Consider the following 23,649-nt stretch of genomic DNA (forward strand, 5'->3'; position numbering starts at 1 on the left):
AAAGAGACTTTCTGATCTTCATCCACCGGTTTTGTAATTGAACAATTTGACCCCAAACCGCCATAGGGACCATGTTCAAAACGAAGGTCACCGGCATCTTGTCGTGGATCCTAGTGGTGATTTAACGAGAATAAACCGTGTAAGCTCACAGATTGATGCGTATGAACAAGTTCTATTGGCCGTTTTAATGGGTCATTAACCGTAGCACTTAGTACCGTGCAGCCCGCCTGATTGTCTGCGGCCCGCGAGCTTGTAAGGCCTTGGAAGTTTATGTACAATTGCCTCTATAAAAGATTATACCAGGCCATTACATGGTATGAAAGCACATGAAGTCATTATCTTGATACACACAGCACTGGTAGCTGGGAGGCAGGTTTTGTTGTGTATGAGGGAGCCAGTTAATGCTGATTGTTCTGTGCAGGAGCAAAGGAATGACCCCCCCATCCTCCCCCGTCCCCCTTCCCCACCACACTTGACTGCAGAGACCATGTACGAGAAGAGAGCTGTGGATTCCGGGCTTCGGGCATTGCATATGGTCTTATCTTGTGCAATACTGAGCTGGAGACCGCTGAGTAAATGATGCAGTCTGTAGCTGTTATCATTTATTTTGGGCTGAGGCTGTTTGTGATGCAGAATTTTTTGAATACTGTATTTTACAGCCCAATAAATGCAGCAATACCGCCATTCAGCGGGAAGCGCTGCATTTGGCGCGCACTTCTTTTAGTATTTTGTGTATGTCTCTTCTGTACTTTGTCTTTTGATTTCCCTGCCATTATTGGTTATTTTCTTATTTATCACGGAGGTCTGGACGTTATTTAGGTGGAATAAATATATTCCCTTATCCAGCATGCGCTGGAATTTGTATATGAATTCTATAACTAACGAGCTAAGTAATTGCACTCTGATCCACCGGTGACCTGTCCTCTGCGATTGACATGCTGGTGTCCATCGGGTTCCAGACCAGGACACGGAACTGACCGAGTAATGAGTAGCAGTGACCTCGGACGTGGAGGCTTCGGGAACTGACCGAGTAATGAGTAGCAGTGACCTCGGACGTGGAGGCTTCGGGAACTGACCGAGTAATGAGTAGCAGTGACCTCGGACGTGGAGGCTTCGGGAACTGACCGAGTAATGAGTAGCAGTGACCTCGGACGTGGAGGCTTCGGGAACTGACCGAGTAATGAGTAGCAGTGACCTCGGACGTGGAGGCTTCGGGAACTGACCGAGTAATGAGTAGCAGTGACCTCGGACGTGGAGGCCGCGGGCGTCTGCTGGAATGAAATGTTTGGGGCTGAACACGCAGGTCTCCCAGGCATCCTCACTCTGTTTGATCTCAGCGGGAAATGCTTTTCCTGCCAGTCCTATGTTGATGTTATGAGTTAGTTCAGGTTACAAAGCTTTCTGTAAGGGTGGGTGGGTCTCATGACCACGGCTTCTGTCCCGTGGCCTCTTCCACGGATTATTGTTAGGAGTTTCCTGCTGAAGCTCACCTGCTGGGAGAGGGGTCCGTTCACAACCAGCATGACTCCTGCAAACAGCGAGCAGACGTCCAGGAATAGAAAGGATGGACCTGGCTACGTGCAGTGACCTGAGGCTGCTGGCTGATGTGTATAACACGAGGATATACCTAGGGGAAAGTGTGTGCTGTGTGTATGTGTATATCTGTGTTATGTATGTGCTGTGTGTATGTGTATATCTGTGTTATGTATGTGCTGTATGACACCTGTGTGTATATCTGTGTTATGTATGTGCTGTATGACACCTGTGTGTGTATCTGTGTTATGTATGTGCTGTGTGTATGTGTATATCTGTGTTATGTATGTGCTGTGTGTATGTGTATATCTGTGTTATGTATGTGCTGTGTGTATGTGTATATCTGTGTTATGTATGTGCTGTATGACACCTGTGTGTATATCTGTGTTATGTATGTGCTGTATGACACCTGTGTGTGTATCTGTGTTATGTATGTGCTGTGTGTATGTGTATATCTGTGTTATGTATGTGCTGTGTGTATGTGTATATCTGTGTTATGTATGTGCTGTATGACACCTGTGTGTGTATATCTGTGTTATGTATGTGCTGTATGACACCTGTGTGTATCTGTGTTATGTATGTGCTGTGTGTGTACATCTGTGTTATGTATGTGCTGTATGACACCTGTGTGTGTGTATCTGTGTTATGTATGTGCTGTATGACACCTGTGTGTGTCTATCTGTGTTATGTATGCTGTATGACACCTGTGTGTGTATATCTGTGTTATGTATGTGCTGTATGACACCTGTGTGTGTATATCTGTGTTATGTATGTGCTGTATGACACCTGTGTGTATATCTGTGTTATGTATGTGCTGTATGACACCTGTGTGTGTATATCTGTGTTATGTATGTGCTGTATGACACCTGTGTGTGTATATCTGTGTTATGTATGTGCTGTATGACACCTGTGTGTGTATATCTGTGTTATGTATGTGCTGTATGACACCTGTGTATATCTGTGTTATGTATGTGCTGTATGACACCTGTGTGTGTATATCTGTGTTATGTATGTGCTGTATGACACCTGTGTGTGTATATCTGTGTTATGTATGTGCTGTATGACACCTGTGTGTGTATCTGTGTTATGTATGTGCTGTGTGTGTGTGTATATCTGTGTTATGTATGTGCTGTATGACACCTGTGTGTGTATATCTGTGTTATGTATGTGCTGTATGACACCTGTGTATATCTGTGTTATGTATGTGCTGTATGACACCTGTGTGTGTGTGTGTGTGTGTGTGTGTGTGTGTGTGTGTGTGTATATATGTGCTATGTTTGTGCGGTGGAAGTGGAACGGCAGGAGAGGAAGAGAAGTCTAGCTGCAGCATTGAGAACAGATTGGAGGGGAGCAAGATGGGAACGTGGGAGGCCAGTGAGGAGAAGGTTGCAGTAGTCGAGCTGAGAAATGATTAGTGACTGAATAATCAGTTTGGTAGCATTCTGGGAGAGGAAAGGCCTAATGCGAGTGATGTTGCGTAGCTGGAACCGACAAGATTGAGACAAGAGATTGAGGACCTCATTCAGAGTTGGTCGAAGCGGTCGTACGGGAAAAGGGGCCGGATATGCAAATGATTCCCTCGCAAGTTGCGTCCCTAAGTTCGGATCGGTAGCTGGCCGACCAAGGAGAGGAAGCGGCCGAAATACAAAAAAATACTCCCCCTTCTCGTACGCATTACACGTCATCTCCAGGCATATAATGATTAATCGAGACCATCGAGAACCATCGGAACTGGTAGTAGAGCTTAAGGTTGAACATACCCTCTCTTAAGCTCTACGATCATGTCAGTGTAAAAGCCTCCCATGTCACATGTGCCATGACGCTACTTAGTTAATTATGCACTCCCATAATCCGTATGCACTCCCATAAAACGCTGTTCGCATAATTAGGCACGCCTGCGTTCGGATCTCCACTCCCCCGTTTTCAAGCACCTTCCCCTGTTACCACCCACAAACGCCTCAATCTGTCACTCAAACTACCGACCTGGCTGTGTTCAAGGAGAGAGAAATTTCTGATCGTAGCGGCTAGTTTGCGCACGCGCATTGCGAACTTTACGCATGCACAGTATAGCGAACATCGGTGGCGTACGACCGTGCGGCCGCTTCGACCGACTCTGAATGAGGTCCTGAATGTGGGGGACTAAGGAGAGGGTAGAGTCAAGGGTGACACCTAAGCAGCGAAGTTGGGGGACAGGGGAGATGATGGTGTTGTCAACAGTGATAGCGAGATTGGTTGGGATGGAGACTCTGTTAGGTGGAGTTTGGTTTTGTCCATGTTGAGCTTCAGAGAGCGCTCAGACATCCAGGAGGAGATGGCGGAGAAGCAGCTGGATACCGGAGAGAGGACAGAAGGAGAGAGCTCAGGAGAGGAGAGGTATAGTTGCATGTCATCGGCATAGAGGTGGTATTGGAGGCCGAAGGAGCTGATGAGTTCTCCTAGTGTAGAGGTGTACAGGGAGAAGAACAGGGGCCCAGGACAGAACCCTGCGGGAGACCAACGGGAAGGGTGGAAGGGGGGGAGGTGGAGCCAGAAGCAGACACAGAGAAGGAGCGGTTGGTGAGGTAAGAGGTGAACCAGGCATGGACGGTGTTAGAGATGCCAAAGGTCTGAAGGCTAAAGGGTGCAGAGGAGGAGAGGATGATCCATAGTGTCGAAGGCTGCAGAGAGGTCCAGGAGGATAAGCAGAGAGAAGTGGCCTCTGGATTGGATGCATTGGTGACTTTGGCCAGGGCAGTTTCAGTGGAGTGATGTGGGCGAAATCCAAATTGAAGAGGATCAAGGATGGAGTTGTCAGAGAGATAGCTGGTGATGCGGCTGTAGACAAGACGCCTAAGTAGTTTGTAGGCGAAAGTGAGAAGAGAAATGGGGCGGTAGTTGTCAGGTGAGGACGAGTCAAGGCTGTTGGTTTTTTTTAGAATAGGTGTGACAAGAGCATGTTTGAATGATGAGGGAAAGATGCCGGTGGAGAGAGAGCGTAGAAGGCGAGAAGGAAGGGGGCAGGCGGAGGGGGGAGAAGACAAGATGAGGGAGTGTACCTCGTCACCCATAGTGAGGCTGAAGGAGCAGAAGTTGGGTGGCCGGGAGGTGCGGATGGTGGGGTTGCAGCAGGGAGATTGGATGGATATAATGTGATGGATTGCCTCAATTTTGGAAGAAAAGAAGGAGGCAGTCAATTGCAGTGAGGGAGGATGAGAGGGTGGCGAAGGAGAGTGTTGAAAGTACCAAGGAGGCGGCGGGGATTGGAGGATTGAGAGTAGATTAACGACTGGAAGAAGGATTGCTTGGCAAGGGAGAGGACCAAATTGAAGTGAAGGAAGTCGCCAGAGAGCGAGATTTCCTCCAGAGGCACTTGGCGGTGTGCAATCATTTTTTGGAGTGTCAGGGTTGGGGTTTGGGAAGACTGAGGGGGACAGAGGAGATGGGGGCAGCAGAGACAAGTGCAGAAGTGAGGGTGATGTTGTAGAAGGAGGCCGCCTGGTTGGGGCAGGTCATGGTTTATAGACGAGAGTGTCAAGTGAGGAGGACAGGACAGCATGGTCGAGAGTCTCAAGATTGCGCCTGGTGACGGAAGCTTTGGGTTAAGAGAGGAGAGTAGATGGTGGTCAGAGAGGGGGAAGGGAGAGTTGGAGAAGTTAGAAAGAGCACACAGATGGGTGAAGACCAGGTCAAGGGAGTGGCTGAGACAGTGGGTGGTGGCGGAGGTCCATTGAGAAAGTCCAAAGGAGGAGGAGAGGGCATGCAGGGTTCGTTATGTAAATAGGGATGTTAGTCACCAAGGATTATAGAGGGGAGGTCAGTAGAGCGTGGGAAAGCTAGGCAGCAAAATTGTCAAGGAATTGGGTGGGGGACCCTGGGGGATGGTAGATTACTGCAACACGGAGATGAATGGGGTAGAAGAGACGGACAGTGGCCCTGATTCAGAGCCGGACGCTCTGACAGAGCGCTCGCTCTGAATCAGGGCCGGTCTTTTTTTTTTTTTTTTTTGAAAGGCCTCCTGGCTGCTCGCATAGCTATGGGTGACCACCCACAGCTATAGCGAGCGGCAGGAAGATGGTTGCGATGGTCAAGACCATCGTGCTTGCGACGAGACCCTTGTGGTCTCGTTGCCGCAAGCCCCAGAGAGATTTCGGCTCTAACAGAGCCGAAATCTCTCCCACTGACATCATGAGTGATGTCAGTGGGGCCGGCCCCAAACGGAGGCTTTCACATGGGAACGCCTCTGTTTGGGCAGCCACTCCCCCTATCACTCAACATCGACAGCACGCCCCCTTTGGTACGGGACCCAGAGCGACGGCTTGCCCGTCGCTATCCGGGTCTATCGCATGCGCACAACGGAGCTGGCTCCGTCCTGCGCATGCGCTCTGGGCCACCATCGACCCGGTTTCCGAGCGCTCAGCTCTTGCGACCAGGTCTGAATCAGGCCCAGAGTGCACCTCAAAGGTGGAGAAAAAAAGGGAGGGCTCAGGTGTGATAATGCGAAAGGTGCAGTTGGTGGATAAGAGGATGCCCACACCGCCACATTGGCGGTTGTCAGCTCTGACAGAGTGAGTGAAGGAGAGGCCCCCATAGGAGAGGGCAGCAGGGGAAGCGGTGTCAGAGGAGAAGAGTCAGGTTTCAGTCATGGCGAGAAGATTTTGAGAGTGTGAAATAAAAAAGTTTGTGGCAGTTAAAAGTGCAGATGGATCTGGTATTCCAGAGGGCACAGGAGAAATGGAGGGGACGAGGGATATGTGGATGAGATTGGCTGGGTTGTGGGTGAGGGGAAGGTGAGAGCCGGTGGAGAGGATTGATATGGGACAGGGGCAAGGAATCATAGAGGCCGACACAGGGCGGAGGGGGAGAAGGTAGGAAGGCGAAGGATGACAAGTATGCAAATAGGAAGTGGGCCAGAGAGCACGATAGAGGATGTAGGTATTTAAAGGGGAGGCAGACAATGAGGCAGTGTAATACGGCGTTGAAGTAGTGGAAGAGTGTAGGTAAAGAGTTGGAGGAATAAAAGTCAAATGAAGAGTATAGTAAATAATAAACTGGTAAATTCAGACAGGGCAAACAAGTGTATAAAAAGCAAAATGACATTGTTTGGGATGTGCATTCACAATGTTTCTCAGAATATGAAATTTCAAATGCAAGAAGCTGCAGCTGAGGAGAAGAGTTTTGCAGTGTCCAAACCAGGGAGATCAGTGTAGAGTGTGCAGGTTATGCAGCGCCCAAACCAGGGAGATCAGTGTAGAGTGTGCAGGTTATGCAGCGCCCAAACCAGGGAGATCAGTGTAGAGTGTGCAGGTTATGCAGTGTCCAAACCAGGGAGATCAGTGTAGAGTGTGCAGGTGATGCAGTGTCCAAACCAGGGAGATCAGTGTAGAGTGTGCAGGTGATGCAGCGCCCAAACCAGGGAGATCAGTGTAGAGTGTGCAGGTGATGCAGCGCCCAAACCAGGGAGATCAGTGTAGAGTGTGCAGGTGATGCAGTGTCCAAACCAGGGAGATCAGTGTAGAGTGTGCAGGTGATGCAGTGTCCAAACCAGGGAGATCAGTGTAGAGTGTGCAGGTGATGCAGCGCCCAAACCAGGGAGATCAGTGTAGAGTGTGCAGGTGATGCAGTGTCCAAACCAGGGAGATCAGTGTAGAGTGTGCAGGTGATGCAGTGTCCAAACCAGGGAGATCAGTGTAGAGTGTGCAGGTTATGCAGACTGCAGGTGACAAGGTGCGTACACACTAGACGATGTGCTCATGATGCGATATCTTGAGCTATTTCCCTTGATCGCTCCCCGGCTCTCCAGGACACAATATGGTGCTAAAATGTGTCCAATCTGACTTAAGATCTATCGTGTATGAGATTGGCAAATCTTGCCTGCAGTAGGCAAGATCTGAAGATGCAATGTACGACCAGCGAGTACGTGCATCGGCATCGTGAGTAGACACTCACGATTTGGACATATTTTACACGATTTGTCGTTCCGATGCGTCGAAATCGGGTGCATTGTGTAAAATATCGTCTAGTGTGTACGCACCTTCAGTTTTGAAGATTTTGTTGACTCACTGTGTAGCTCGAGTGTGGTCCATCTGTGTTAAGCCGGCTACACTCTGTATGATGTGTAGCCAGCGATCTGATGGCCGACATATCTGGCGGTCCCCCCCACACGGAGTGATCTGCTGCCTGATATGCCCCCCCAACCCCTGAATAGTGATGCATGGGATCATTGTTCGTAAATACGCGCTATAGCGCGTATTTCACCTGTTATCGGGCACTGGGGACTCACTTTTTTAAAGTACCCGGGGACGCGCTGTGCTGTGGCCAAGCTGAGGACCGGAGAGGACTGCAGGGGTGGAAAGTAAAAGAGCTATTGAAGCTCCCCCCTTCAGCCTCTTCCACCGTGCGGGTAGGCGGCCTTGGGCCACCATTATTTACCCCTCCCTAGACCACCAGGGTTGTCTGGCACTAGGCCCATGGCATAAATTCAGGCAACAGGCCTGTGGGTATATGGGCGGGCACAAGGCCCGGGCTACATAGGGGGCATTAGGCCCAATTGAAGGTATCTGCCTCCCCCCAAATAGGTGTGTGTCCTGGGCATTAGGCCCAGGTCACTAAAGGGCAAATAGGAGGGTCCCCAGTAGTTGACCCACCAATTTGCCCTTTAGTGACCTGCGCCTAATGCCCAGGTCACTCCTATTTGGGTGGCAGCTACCTCCACTACATAGGGGGTCTGAGAGGCATATGGGGGATTCCTGGGGGCACTGCATAGGGGGACTACTCCTGGGGGCACTGCATAGGGGGATACTCCTGAGGGCACTGCATAGGGGGACTACTCCTGGGGGCACTGCATAGGGGGACTACTCCTGGGTTGGACTACTACTGGGGGCACTGCATAGGGGGACTACTACTGGGGGCACTGCATAGGGGGACTACTACTGGGGACAATGTATTGGGGGACTAAAGGGCATTAATGTGCGGCATCATGTGTAAAGGGCATTAATGTGCGGCATCATTTGTAAGGGGTATTACTGCATGGCATAATGTGTAAAGGCTGGGCATTGCTGTGTGGCATAATGTGTGAAGGCTGGGAATTGCTGTGTGGCATAATGTGTAAAGGGCATTAATGTGTGGCATAATGTGTAAAGACTGGGCATTTATCCTTTGATAAATATGCCTATTACCTAAAGCGTTATTCATAGGCTAACCATACTATCACTTTAAAACGGGACACATGAATTAATTACACAGGTTCTGTGGCTGGGTGACTTCATGCCTGGATTTCACATGGTTTTAATGAGCCACAGAACCTGTGTAATCCATGAGTGTCCCAGTGTAAAGTGATGATATCGTAAACCTACTTATTCACTATGGGTTTTGTGAACAGACAAGTCATATTACCTGAAAGATCGTGGAGGCATTAAAACATGCATTTAAGGGGCTTGTGGGGATATCTGATGCTGTTGGGGGTATCAGATGGGCATTTTAGGGGGATGTGGGGAGGTCTGAGAGGCATATGGGGAGCTCTAAAGCAGAAATTATGATGGGACCCAGAAATAGTCAGGTAGGACACCATTTTTTTAAAGTGGTGGGTCCCTGGGACCCACAAATTTTGTCACTCACCGCGATCACTGGGGATCGTGTATCTATTCTCCAGATCTCTTGTGCGGCATGAAAGAGAGCTCGCACTGGCCGATATCATACCCACACACGGAACGATATAGCAGCGATATCGTTCCAATCCATCGGATCGGCCGCTATATCGCTCCGTGTGTGGGGCCCTTTAGTGTTGGCTTGTAATATGTTTCTCCTCTGTTTTTCTTCGGTTTAACGCCAATATTGATTTTAAATGCTCAATACACTTCTGAAACTAAACACCCAACAGCATAAACGGCCAAACAGCCTACTCTAAACTAAATATATAATGCTACAAACATGTGTACATCCTCATTCACCCCTACCCCCTAACAAACAACCCTCCTCCCTCAGCAAAAGGTGCTAATCAATCTGTACATAGGCCCTCATTCAGAGCCGTTCGCTATTTGCGGTCGTTCGTTTAAAAACAAGGGGTGGCTATTCAAATGATCCGTACGCACATTGCAGTCTGTTCACACCTCTAAGTCTGAACGAACGAGCAAAACATACACTCGTTTATTTGTTAAAAACGCCCCCTGGCCGCTTGCACCATACGTCATGTCCGCTATTTATTAGATTAATCGAGTACATCGACCAGCGTATGAACTGCTCGCTATTCTTGTGGTTGGTGTTTGCTACCACAAATTTGCGAGCAGTTCTGGCTATAAAATAACCCAGTGACGTGGTCATTGACGCTGCTGTTTTAAATATACACACCCATAAAACGCCCGTTTTGACCTTTAAGCACGCCTGCGTTCGGATCTCCACTCCCCATTTTCAAGCACCTTCCCCTGTTACCACCCACATACGCCTCATTCTGTCACTCAAAATAGCAGGCACTCGCTATATTGCGTACAAATGATTTTCGCCCGCACTGACTGGTTCGCGCATGCGTACTAAAAACCGTACGCATGCGCAGATGTGCAAACATCGCTCGGAACGAGCGTACTGCCGCTAACGAGCGGCTCTGAATGAGGGCCATAGTGAGGTCAGTATAGCACTCCATTTCTATTTAATTTATAAAACATAGGGCCTGATTCAGAGCCGGACGCTTTGACCAGAGCGCTCGCTCTGAATCAGGGCCCTCCTCCATGAAAATGGAGCCGCCTCCTGGCCGCTCGCATAGCTGTGGGTGACCACCCACAGCATATGCGAGCGCCCATGATGATGGTCGCGATGGTCTTGACCATCGGACTTGCGACGGAGACCCTGCGGTAGGGTCTCCCAGCCACAAGCACTGGAGTGATTTTGGCTCTATCAGAGCCAAAATCACTCCCACTGACATCACTAGTGATGTCAGTGGGGCCGGCTTCAGACGGTAGGCGTTCCCATGGGAACGCCTCCGTCTGGCAGGCACGCCCACCAAAGGGGGCGTGTTGTCAATCAACATCGACAGCACGCCCCCTTTGGTGCGAGACCCGGAGCGATGGAAAGCCCGTCGCTCCCCGGGTCTCACGCATGCGCACGACGGAGCTCCCTCCATCGTGCGCATGACGGAGCTCCCTCCATCGTGCGCATGCGCAGTGGGGAACATCGACCCGCTTGCGAGCGTACTGCTGCTCGCGAGCGGGTCTGAATGACCCCCATAGTTCAAGTTTAAAACTACTTACAACAACTAATATCAGTTTACCTATGCAATGTAATTGCTGCTATGCTATAAAAACATAAATCAGTAGCATCTGATGGGAGTATTTGCTGATCAATTTATCTGGGGGATGAAAGATGGCAATGTCACTTCACAGCAAACAAGAACGCCGGTATAACGCAAATATTTATTTTAAATGCTCAATAGACTTAAGAACCAAACACTTAAGATATTAAACACTAAACGGCCTAACAGCCTACTCTGTGTATATCTGTGTTATGTATGTGCTGTATGACACCTGTGTGTGTATATCTGTGTTATGTATGTGCTGTATGACATCTGTGTGTGTATATCTGTGTTATGTATGTGCTGTATGACACCTGTGTGTGTATATATGTGTTATGTATGTGCTGTATGACACCTGTGTGTGTATATCTGTGTTATGTATGTGCTGTATGACACCTGTGTGTATATCTGTGTTATGTATGTGCTGTATGACACCTGTGTGTGTATATCTGTGTTATGTATGTGCTGTATGACACCTGTGTGTGTATATCTGTGTTATGTATGTGCTGTATGACACCTGTGTGTGTATATCTGTGTTATGTATGTGCTGTATGACACCTGTGTGTGTATGTTTACTGGACCTGCATTACTGTGTATATATAGATCTGTACGACACCTGTATGTATATGTATACCTGCATTACTGTGTATATATAGATGATCTGTATGACACCTGTATGTGTATGTATACCTGCATTACTGTGTATATATAGATCTGTATGACACCTGTATGTGTATGTATACCTGCATTACTGTGTATATATAGATGATCTGTATGACACCTGTATGTGTATGTATACCTGCATTACTGTGTATATATAGATGATCTGTATGACACCTGTATGTGTATGTATACCTGCATTACTGTGTATATATAGATCTGTATGACACCTGTATGTGTATGTATACCTGCATTACTGTGTATATATAGATCTGTATGTGTATGTATACCTGCATTACTGTGTATATATAAATGATCTGTATGACACCTGTATGTGTATGTATACCTGCATTACTGTGTATATATAAATGATCTGTATGACACCTGTATGTGTATGTATACCTGCATTACTGTGTATATATAAATGATCTGTATGACACCTGTATGTGTATGTATACCTGCATTACTGTGTATATATAGATCTGTATGACACCTGTATGTGTATGTATACCTGCATTACTGTGTATATATAGATCTGTATGACACCTGTATGTGTATGTATACCTGCATTACTGTGTATATATAAATGATCTGTATGACACCTGTATGTGTATGTATACCTGCATTACTGTGTATATATAGATCTGTATGTGTATGTATACCTGCATTACTGTGTATATATAGATCTGTATGACACCTGTATGTGTATGTATACCTGCATTACTGTGTATATATACTGTAAATGATCTGTATGACACCTGTATGTGTATGTATACCTGCATTACTGTGTATATATAGATGATCTGTATGACACCTGTATGTGTATGTATACCTGCATTACTGTGTATATATAAATGATCTGTATGACACCTGTATGTGTATGTATACCTGCATTACTGTGTATATATAGATCTGTATGACACCTGTATGTGTATGTATACCTGCATTACTGTGTATATATACTGTAAATGATCTGTATGATGTCTTCTCTCTTCCTCTCCCTAGCTGAACCTCCTGCTCCCCATCTTCTTCATCCTGGCCTGTATCTTCCTCATCGTCGTCTCCTTCTACATGACCCCCGTTGAGTGCGGGATCGGCTTCATCATCATCTTGTCTGGGGTCCCAGTGTACTTCTTTGGGGTCTGGTGGCAGAACAAGCCGGAGTGGGTACAGAATGGCATATGTAAGTGTCACTATGGGAAAGTGTCATTACTACGCAGTGTGGGTCTGATTCGGCAAGGAACGCACGGATGCAGACGCACGCACCGGCCGCTGCGAGAATATGATAATCAATGTGTACGCACGGAGACCGCAGCACAAGATGTAGGCGCCCAGCCTCATATTAAGCCGCCCATCTCCCGTTACTCTCAGCCTGATCAGTACGCAAGATAGCGTAAACATCGGTAACATCGAGAACCATCGGACCCATTAGCATAATAGTGGTAGACCTGACCTGCCGCAGGATTATGGCCGATTCCTGTGTACAGCTTACGGTATGGCTGCGTATGCCGCCGCACTGCCTTAATCATGTACGACCCTATAACGGTGTTATATCGCCTGCGTTCACCTGACCACCCCCCGTCACCACCCACAAACGGCACTTCCTGTCAGTCAATATTGGAAGGGTCTGCGTCAGGGCTGGATTAAGGTCTGTGGGGGCCGCTGGGCAACAAACAGGTGGGGACCCTGATCAATAAAAGTTGAATGAAATTGTGTGTGTGTATGTGTGTGTGTGTATATATATATATATATATACACACACACATACACGGCTGGATGGGAAAGTGGCAGTGAGATGTTGGTGGGAGCGAGAAGGGGGCGCACTGGGCTGAATGAGGAGGGGGACACACTGACTGGACTGGGTGAGGGGGTTCTTGCTTAGGGGCAGTTAGATGGGGCAGTCAGGTGGTTGGGGGAGGGAAGAGGGGGGACATTGGGCTGACAGAGTGGGAGACACTGGGATGGGGGGGTCAGGAAGATGGTGGGGGACACTGGGCTGGATGGAGGGGACACTTTGTGAATGTGAGGGCACTGGGAAGGGGGCAGTGAGACTTAGAAGTGGGGAACACTGGGCTGAATGAGGGGGGATCACTCTGACTGGACTGGCTGGGGGGTTCTAGTTGGGGAGCAAGTGAGACGGGCACAGTGGGTTGGTGGGTAGCACACAGGGAATTACCCTTCCCCACTGATATACCACACCTGTACCTCCCACACTGGAGGGGGTGCAGGTGTACTGAGGGGCACACAAGGAAGTATCACTACCCACTAATACTGTATAGACAGGCGGGCGGAGGATATCAGGGGTAGAAGGGGGAGGAAACACCTGGAAAGATGGAGATCCGGGTGCGGACGGGGAGCAGCAGGACGCCAGCGGCCAGCCATAATCACAGGCACTGACGAGCTGATCAGGGGGAGTACAGGCGATCAGAGATGCGTAACCTGATCCCAACCCTGACCACCATACGGCAAGCAACAGGAAGCATCTGAGCATGCTGCGCCGGCCATGGGGGCAGAGCTTAATCGCGGGTCGCGGCAGGCCCGTGAAAAAAAAGGTTAATCAGGGGGATGGGGGTGGGGGACAGTGTGTGGGGGCCCCGGGACGACCGCCCCTGTTGCCCTGCCTATAATCCGGCCCTGGTCTGCATGCACACTGCGTGTAATCCGCGTACCATAACCCGATCGCATTAGCTAGTTTGCGCACGTGCAGTGCGATGCTGCGCAGGTCAAAAACATTAGCCAAGTGCGTTCTCTCCTTTGTGTTCCTTGCTGAATCAGGCCTTGTGTACGTTACATAATCCTCTCTGTGTCACTATGGGAAAGTGTCATTACTCCGCAGTGTACGTTACATATTCTCTCTGTGTCACTATGGGAAAGTGTCATTACTCCGCAGTGTGTACGTTACATATTCTCTCTGTGTCACTATGGGAAAGTGTCATTACTCCGCAGTGTACGTTACATATTCTCTCTGTGTCACTATGGGAAAGTGTCATTACTCCGTAGTGTGTACGTTACATATTCTCTCTGTGTCACTATGGGAAAGTGTCATTACTCCGCAGTGTGTACGTTACATATTCTCTCTGTGTCACTATGGGAAAGTGTCATTACTCCGCAGTGTGTACGTTACATATTCGCTCTGTGTCACTATGGGAAAGTGTCATTACTCCGCAGTGTGTACGTTACATATTCTCTCTGTGTCACTATGGGAAAGTGTCATTACTCCGCAGTGTGTACGTTACATATTCGCTCTGTGTCACTATGGGAAAGTGTCATTACTCCGCAGTGTGTACGTTACATATTCTCTCTGTGTCACTATGGGAAAGTGTCATTACTCCGCAGTGTGTACGTTACATATTCTCTCTGCCTTCTCACTAAAGCAATAACATGGAATGTAAGGTATGATCTGCATATCGGGAAACTCACATTTCTGTAAACTGTATAACAGGCCGGGGATCCGCGTCTGGTACACACTCATGTTACTCCGGCCTCCGTGCTTTGCTTTGCTGTGTGTCTCCTTCGGGGATCCGCGTCCGGTACATAGTCCTGTTACTCCGGCCTCCGTGCTTTTCTTTGCTGTGTGTCTCCTCCGGGGATCGGCGTCCGGTACACACTCCTGTTACTCCGGCCTCCGTGCTTTGCTGTGTGTCCCCTCCGGGGATCCGTGTCCGGTACACACTCCTGTTACTCCGGCCTCCGTGCTTTGCTTTGCTGTGTGTCTCCTTCGGGGATCCGCGTCCGGTACACACTCATGTTACTCCGGCCTCCGTGCTTTGCTTTGCTGTGTGTCCCCTCCGGGGATCCATGTCCGGTACACACTCATGTTACTCCGGCCTCCGTGCTTTGCTTTGCTGTGTTTCCCCTCCGGGGATCCGTGTCCGGTACACACTCATGTTACTCCGGCATCCGTGCTTTGCTTTGCTGTGTGTCCCCTCCGGGGATCCGTGTCCGGTACACACACATGTTACTCCGGCATCCGTGCTTTGCTTTGCTGTGTGTCTCCTTCGGTGATCCGTGTCCGGTACACACTCATGTTACTCCGGCCTCCGTGCTTTGCTTTGCTGTGTGTCTCCTCTGGGGATCCGCGTCCGGTACACACTCCTGTTACTCCGGCATCCGTGCTTTGCTTTGCTGTGTGTCCCCTCCGGGGATCAGTGTCCGGTACACACTCATGTTACTCCAGCCTCCATGCTTTGCTTTGCTGTGTGTCCCCTCCGGGGATCCGCGTCCGGTACACACTCCTGTTACTCCGGCATCCGTGCTTTGCTGTGTGTCTCCTTCGGGGATCCGTGTCCGGTACACACTCATGTTACTCCGGCATCCGTGCTTTGCTTTGCTGTGTTTCCCCTTCGGGGATCCGTGTCCGGTACACACTCATGTTACTCCGGCCTCCGTGCTTTGCTTTGCTGTGTGTCCCCTCCGGGGATCCGTGTCCGGTACACACTCATGTTACTCCGGCCTCCGTGCTTTGCTTTGCAGTGTGTCCCCTCCGGATGCTGACTGCTGGCAGATGGTGATCACTGGGTGCACATGAATGATTCTGTGCCCATACAAATGACGGAGGGACACTCTGCCTCCACGCCGGGCCGCCCAGTCTTTATACAGACTCCCATTTTGTGACAGCGTTACTCTAATTTCAGGCATTAATGACCACTGTCGGTGGATCTTGCATTATTTTATTGCATAATTCCTGTATTTCTGTTTGGCAGATTGTACGCTGTGATTATAATGATCTGTTCTTTATCACTTTTCCTTACACCAAGCAGCTTTTTGGTAGTGTATAAATAGCCTGGCTAGGGAGGGCGTGTAACTGACATGGTGAAGTTCACAGTGACATGGATGCAAATTATTTTAACGTTTGATACGGGATACGTTCAGTATCCCGACACGGAGGATGCCCGCGCTTAGAATACACCTGTCAGAATCGCGGCACTGGCATCCCGAAGATTAGTAGCGGGGTTGCGGGGAGGATTAGGGTTAGGCGCTAGGGGGGGAAGGGTAAGGTTTAGGGTGCGGGGAGGGGGAGGTTAGGTTCAGGCAGTAGGGAGGGAGGTTAGGGTCAGGCATTTGGGAAGTAGGTAGCGGGGGAGGGTTAGGATACCTACCGACAGGTGTCTGTATCCTAACCCTGTCGGGATCCCGGCGTCAGGATTTTGACCGCCAGGCTCCTGAGCGCCGGCATCTAGTACCCAACCCCCCTGTACAGCTGCCTCGGTTTCTCTTGTTAGCAATTTAATGAGCATTAAAAGGCTAATAAACATTTCCCTCTGCATATTGCCATCTGCTGCTGCAAATCCCTCTAACTGTCACAGACTTAGGCAGCCTGAGCTCTACAGGCATCGCTGAAGTGGCCAACAGTGCCTGCTGGGACTAGTAGTCCTGAACGGCTGGACAGCGACACGTTGCCTACCTCTGCTGTACCCGCATCCTGTCTGTTTTCTCTTTCCTCTTCACTAAGACTAATGATTCTGTGTCCGCTTGCCTCCATGTAGACTCCACAACGGCGCTGTTGCAGAAGCTGATGGAGGTCGTTCCACAGGAATCCTAAGATGCAGCAAAGTCCCGTCACTCCAACCACGCACAATGACAGCCGTAATAAATATTAAAAGCGCTCCATTCAGATGCAAACGGACCATCACCCCAGATCGTAGTGGGAACAGAGACTTCACCAGAGCTGTAGGCTCTTTTTCCAACCAACAGACACCACTGGCCCAAAAGTCCCCACCCGGCCTATAATTGGGCTGCGCCGTCACCGGCGTTCTGTGTAGTGGCTGTTTCGTTTTTTTGTTTTGTCTTTGGTAAAACTCTGAATCTAGTTGCCACAGTTTACAGAAGAAGCCACTGTAGCCTGAGTTTACCGTGGCTCTGCCCAATCCCTTCTCTACTCAGTGGACTGAAGCCAACGTGTGTCAGATACTTCTCCGCAGAGCTCTTGTGGTCGTTGCAGAACGTCTTGCCCACAGTTACACGGACCTACAACCCAGTGAACCTTTCCGAGACTGACCAAGATATTTGCAACTGGAAGTCGAGATTTCCTCTGCTGAAAGGACCAGAGCTGACGTGTTTTTTTTATTGCTAAAAATTTGCTCATACCTGTCCTACCCGTTACGTACAAGGCAGACAGGCAGTGCCCCCTGTACCATCCTCTTCACCGACGCAGTGTTTATCCAAACGTTTTTCATTTTGTTGTAAAGTCGATGAAGAAAAAAACAACTCTGACACAGCACTTAGGCTAGATGACTTTTTAAAAATCGGACTATTGCATATTTTACATTTCTGTTTTTCAACCTTTTGTTTCGTCCTTGGATGTTCTGTATATTCTGTATATCATCCAGGCCGGAAATGGCGCAGTAATTCTTTTCCTTTTTTATTTTAAAGAAAAACTCTTTTTGTCATCTCTGTTCTGCAGAAAGCGTTAGCGGACTGGGTCATTACACTCCGTCAGTAATGTTTAATATTACAGTACACCTGCATTCCGTAATGTCCTCTATGATGCAGTCACAGCATTTGTATAGTTTTGTTTTTAATGCTGTTACATCTTTTTTTTTTTTTTTTTGGCTACTGTACTAATTTAATATTACTTATGTACCTAAATCTATATATATATTTTTTTTAGTACTATTTATTTCTAGAAATGTTTAGTCTTACATCTGCCGGCAGCACTGTTTAGTTCTATGACTTGTAACGCTTCTCATAAAGCGGTTTGCGTGGCTATAGCCGCTGTGGCCGGCTGAGCGTCATCTCCACAAGGGGATAAAGCTGCCAGTAATGGTCCAGTATATGAGACGCTAGACGGGTTTGTGGAGCTTGAACCTACTCGCTGCCGTTGGAAGATGAATTGCTTTGAACGATGGTCATAGAAGTTATAATTATAGTTGTTTTATGAAGATGTCACCGTTTTGGCTTTGGATAGATGGTATTAAACAACGCACTGGTTGACGAGTAGAACTTTTTTATTAATGAATTAATATACTAAACAAAAATAACCTAATTACATGTATTTATTAGGGTAGTTTTGCTTACCCTTTTCTACTAGTTTTTGTACATTTAAAATGTGTCTTCCCAAGGACCGAGCCCTAAACTAGCGTTTCCCAGATCTGGCCCCAGCCAGGTAAGCTGTGTGACAACATGAGCTGTTTGGGGGGGGATGGGTGATAGATTGGGGGAACACTATCCTAAACAATGACCTCTCCTGACATTGTATTGTTAACTGACCCATTTACATTGATTTCGAGCTGCGCGTTCTCCCTCGTCTCCATGTTTCCGCGCTGGGAATTCGCACTTTGCGGACATTTCTTGCTTCTGAAGGGGCAGGGTATGAACTGTTTTGTTGATCGGCTCATCCAATGATTAATCAGAAACGGAATTATTTCAGTCTATAGGGACCGCAGGGGAATAATGTGTCTTGACGACGTTCCGCCGTATTGCCTTTACATGATCTGGGGAACCAAAATACAGCATTGTTCTTTGTACTGCATGTCCCAACGTCCTTCTTTTTTCTTTCTTTTTGTTTATTATTATTATTAATTTATTATTAATTTAGGGACAACTAATGAGCAAGCTTCGTTTTTGTTTGGTAGTGTGGTTTTACATTTTTGGGTTGTTTTCTTTACTCGTTATCACTACTTCCTTGTGATCGATGGGTTAAATATTAGTCTCAGAAGATATCTGCTACCACTGTGGGTAGGTGACGGGTCCTCTGTAATGGGAAGGAGTAGCCCTTTTGGTAACTAGCTCCCTAGGTGGAGGAAAATGGGATTTATTTTTTATTTTCTTTTTTTATCGTTTTTTTTTTTTAATACTGAAGTTTGATTAACACGACCCCTCCCTCCCACATCCACGTAGGTTTAGAGATGCACCAACTTTTTATTGTGCAACTCAAGTGGCTTTTGTTCGTTATGTCGCTATAACACGCGCGGCTTTCCTGTTCACGAATCTGCGACGCATTTAACCTTTTATGACAGTCTCCACTCAAAAAAAGCGCACACAATTTAATAACCCCTGTATAGACCTGCACTAGACGCTGAATACAGAACTAGCGACCGCACAATAGAAGCTGCTGAGCGTTTCTGTAATTGACACGCAGAGGACACTTCTGTCGGCTGTATTCCTCTGCGGCCAGCAATCTGGAAGCAGGGCTTGCATCGCGAGTCTGCGGTTCAGGACAACTCTGCTGAATGGATTTTTTTCTTTAAAAAAAAAACACCACCAAGATTTGGCACCAATGTAATATGGGTCGGGATCCTGAAACTGACTTCTCGGCTGTCGGGCTAAATGTATGTTTAAAGCTGCAGGCATGTTAGATACTTTCTGCTTTAAAAATACGGGCATAATCTCATGTATTCCCGCAACGGCGCCGGGTCGCAGTCTATTACATTTAGCCCATTGCCTGCTTACCAGTATCTCATTTCACAATCACCTGAGGGGGACAATTCAAATGTCCAAGCTAAAGGGAAACTCCTCTTGGTTATTGATGAATATCCCTGATTGACAACCAATTAGAATTCCACGCTGTGCTATTAATTATTTTGCTGGGCTTTAACACACAATCGTAGAAACACAATTATGGTTAAAGTCATAGACAGAACCTCACGCGCCTATCCTCCCCAGCGTTACGTTCTGAAAGCTTCCCGCAGTATAGTGTAGGCCGGCGTACTTGGTGAACACTCCTATTGTATTTTTTCTGAGTATCGACAGTACTGAACGCTGCAGGCAGCATCGGAACGGAGGCCAAACAAACGCTGGTCAGCGAGTTTGCGGAGGTCACTTGGCACCGGTAGGATAGAGTCTCCCGGCACACACTGGCAGATATGGTAAAACCACTGTAATACGTACTTTATTTACACCCGAAGGCAGAGGAATATGGGGTAGCATTTGTTTTATCGCATCCTCTTCGTATTAATTGGGGGATCTACTTGAAAAGCTGGAGCTTGTTTTTTATAATGACCGATGACAAATCGTTAAAGCAAATCTTTCTAATACTTTAATGTGTGATCATTAGAAACCTGCAGATAATCAAGTCAAATGTGTATGACAACATAGATCGCTGGAAACACCGATACATTCACTTTAAACCATCAACACTCCGAGTAAAAAAAACTCACCGCCATCGATTTTACTGTTACATCATTGTTATGTTAACTAGAGAGAGGCTGATAATTACTATTTGTAATACTTAGAGGAAACGGTATTGATGATGATTTGTTTAGCATTGTGAAATGATTTAAGGCCTTTGCAGTATTTAGATGGATGTAGTGTTACATAGTATTGGATTTTCTGTGCATTTAAAGTTTTTTTTTTTTTTGTTTGTTTTTTTTTCCTTATCCTCCTAAATAAACTTGACCACTAAAACAAAACCACATGTTGCCCTGTATTTTGTATGGGAATGTGTCATATTCATATGTTAGAGACTATGGAATGCACAGCCATAAATTAGCATTTTATTGCATTGATCTATACTGCTTCATGTTGGTATGTGTACTGTGGTAAATTAATCCCAAATCTGGAAGCTCTAGGGAAGGCACAACACCTATAACAGGAACAGTGGTACTCCCAGATCTAGAAGCTCTAGGGTAGGCACAACACCTAAAACAGGAACAGTGGTACTCCCAGATCTAGAAGCTCTAGGGTAGGCACAACACCTGCAACGGGAACAGTGGTACTCCCAGATCTAGAAGCTCTAGGGTAGGCACAACACCTATAACAGGAACAGTGGTACTTCCAGATCTAGAAGCTCTAGGGCAGACACAACACCTATAACAGGAACAGTGGTACTCCCAGACCTAGAAGCTCTAAGGCAGGTACAACATATATAACAGGAACAGTGGTACTCCCAGACCTAGAAGCTCTAAGGCAGGTACAACATATATAACAGGAACAGTGGTACTCCCAGATCTGGAACCTCTGGGGCAGGCACAACACCTGCAACAGGAACAGTGGTACACACACTTCTGAAAGGTCTAAGGCAGACACAACACCTATAATAGGAACAGTGGTACTCCCAGATCTAGAAGCTCTAAAGCTCGTACACACTAGACTATATGCTCCATGAGTGATATCGTCTAGTGTTTGGCTTTTAAGTACCGGGCTCTCCCGGGCAAACGATTTTAGCATACACACTGACCGATATCGTTGAGTGACGACATCCGTCCACATCCCCGAACTTGCAGAATCTGACGATATCGTCACATTAGCCTGCAAGTTCAGGCGATGGAAGACATTGTTAATGATCCACGGGAGTGTGCATCGTTAACGATATTGTGCATACACACTGAACTATATCGTTATCGTCCATATCCTTCACTTTATTGTCTAGTGTGTATGCCCCGCAGGTACAATATACAGGAACAGTGGTACTCCCAGATCTGGAAGCTCTAGGGCAGGCAAAACATATATAACAGGAACAGTGGTACATATAGTTCTGGTAGCTCTAGGGCAGGCACACCAACTATAATAGGAACAGTGGTACTCCCAGATCCGGAAGCTCTAGGGCAGGCACAACTCCTGTAACAACAACAGTGGTACTCCCAGCTCTGGAGGCTCTAAAGCGGGCACAACACCTATAACTGGAACAGTAGTTCTCCCAGATCCGGAAGCTCTAGGGCAGGCACAACTCCTGTAACAACAACAGTGGTACTCCCAGCTCTGGAGGCTCTAAAGCGGGCACAACACCTATAACTGGAACAGTGGTACTCCCAGATCCGGAAGCTCTAGGGCAGGCACAACTCCTGTAACAACAACAGTGGTACTCCCAGCTCTGGAGGCTCTAAAGCGGGCACAACACCTATAACTGGAACAGTGGTACTCCCAGATCCGGAAGCTCTAGGGCAGGCACAACTCCTGTAACAACAACAGTGGTACTCCCAGCTCTGGAGGCTCTAAAGCAGGCACAACAAAGTAACAGACACTCCTCAGCTGTCTCTGCATTCCCTGTGGGCAGCCAATACAGTCCAGTGGTGGAAACCAGACAATCCCCCTATTGATCCATGTATGATGGATATAATGTGCTCCCAGGTGTGATGGGAGATATCGCAAAGAGAAATTATTAGATCGTCCAGGTTGTCCAACATTTATCTCCCCGCTCACATGAAACCCCAGCCTTACAGACACCCAGAAGTGGGTGTGGCATAGGTCAACATTCAGAGTGTTGACCAGCTCCTGGGTACATTTACTAAGCAAGTTGCCGCTTCACAGCGTGTTTAAGCAAGTTAATTAAAACAGCAATGCTATTAATGGCGGAAGACATGCCGTGTTTTGCTTTGAATAGTATTTCCAGAGAAGCAGAGATTTTTGCAATCAACACTTAGTAAGTTCACCCCTAAATCATTCTTATTACTCCTATCTAGCCAGATTGTCAATTCCTGGGCTAGGGTTATATTGTTCTGTACATTCTCTGTATGGTAGGGATGGCCATCGGCCATCGATGATTCATACTCATCGATTGTTTATGTTCGAAGTCGAATGCTTTTTCCATCGATGGGGTAGAACCAGATGGTTTCCCTCCATCGATAATATTGACGCATAACTGAATGTTTGTTTGTTTCTTACAGGGTTCCGGGAATCAGCATAGCCCCGCCCCCTGGCTCACGCAAAGCCCCACCCCCAGGTTCTGATTGGCCCACGGGCCAGTCAATAAAAAAAAAACATGGATGACCATCGGTTGGTTAAAGCATCGATGGACATCCATTGAATAGTTTGTTATGCTACTTGCTATTTTGCCATTGATGGTAACCATCGATGGCCATCCCTACTGTATGGAAACGATTGTGCTGTAAGGGCTGGGAGCATTCTCCAGAGCTTGCTGCAGAGAATAAGACATCCCGTTAGATGTTCTGTACAGGATGAGTGTCACCCCTGTGTCCCTATATATAAAGTACTTCTCCTACGTTGTCACAATGCAGAAAAGAGGGTGCTGGTTCTCACTAGTGGGGTACCAGGGCTTTTCTGCAAATGTAGAGAGATTGGATTAGCTATAATGGGTACGATTTGTTTTGCTAACATTCATCTTGTCGAAATGGTTTTAATTATTATTATTAATAAGCTTTATTTATAGGACGCCACACGTGGTCCGCAGCACCGTACAGATTAGCACTACAAATCTCAGCACAGCCGCTGATGCAGGGGGTGCAATGGAAATATTCAGCGCAAGCTGAAACCTGTAGCTTTTAGCATGGGTGCAGGTAATGGGTCTAGGTCATCTGAGGAAG

General features: G+C 47.6%; 1 protein-coding gene across 1 annotated transcript in view; it reads left to right on the plus strand.

Moving 5' to 3' along the window:
• The window catches only part of SLC7A5 (solute carrier family 7 member 5), a 51,090-nt gene extending 30,297 nt beyond the window's left edge, over positions 1 to 20,793 (plus strand). Inside the window, exons 9-10 of the mRNA XM_088448011.1 lie at positions 12,455 to 12,632; positions 16,936 to 20,793. Coding sequence (XP_088304137.1) covers positions 12,455 to 12,632; positions 16,936 to 16,991 — 234 coding nt within the window. The 3' untranslated portion in view covers positions 16,992 to 20,793. The remainder of the gene's footprint in view (positions 1 to 12,454; positions 12,633 to 16,935) is intronic.
• The last annotated feature ends 2,856 nt before the right edge of the window (positions 20,794 to 23,649 follow it).

This window comes from Taudactylus pleione, unplaced genomic scaffold (genome assembly GCF_031769625.1).
Source record: "Taudactylus pleione unplaced genomic scaffold, aTauple2 ptg000447l, whole genome shotgun sequence".
Lineage (NCBI taxonomy): Eukaryota > Metazoa > Chordata > Amphibia > Anura > Myobatrachidae > Taudactylus > Taudactylus pleione.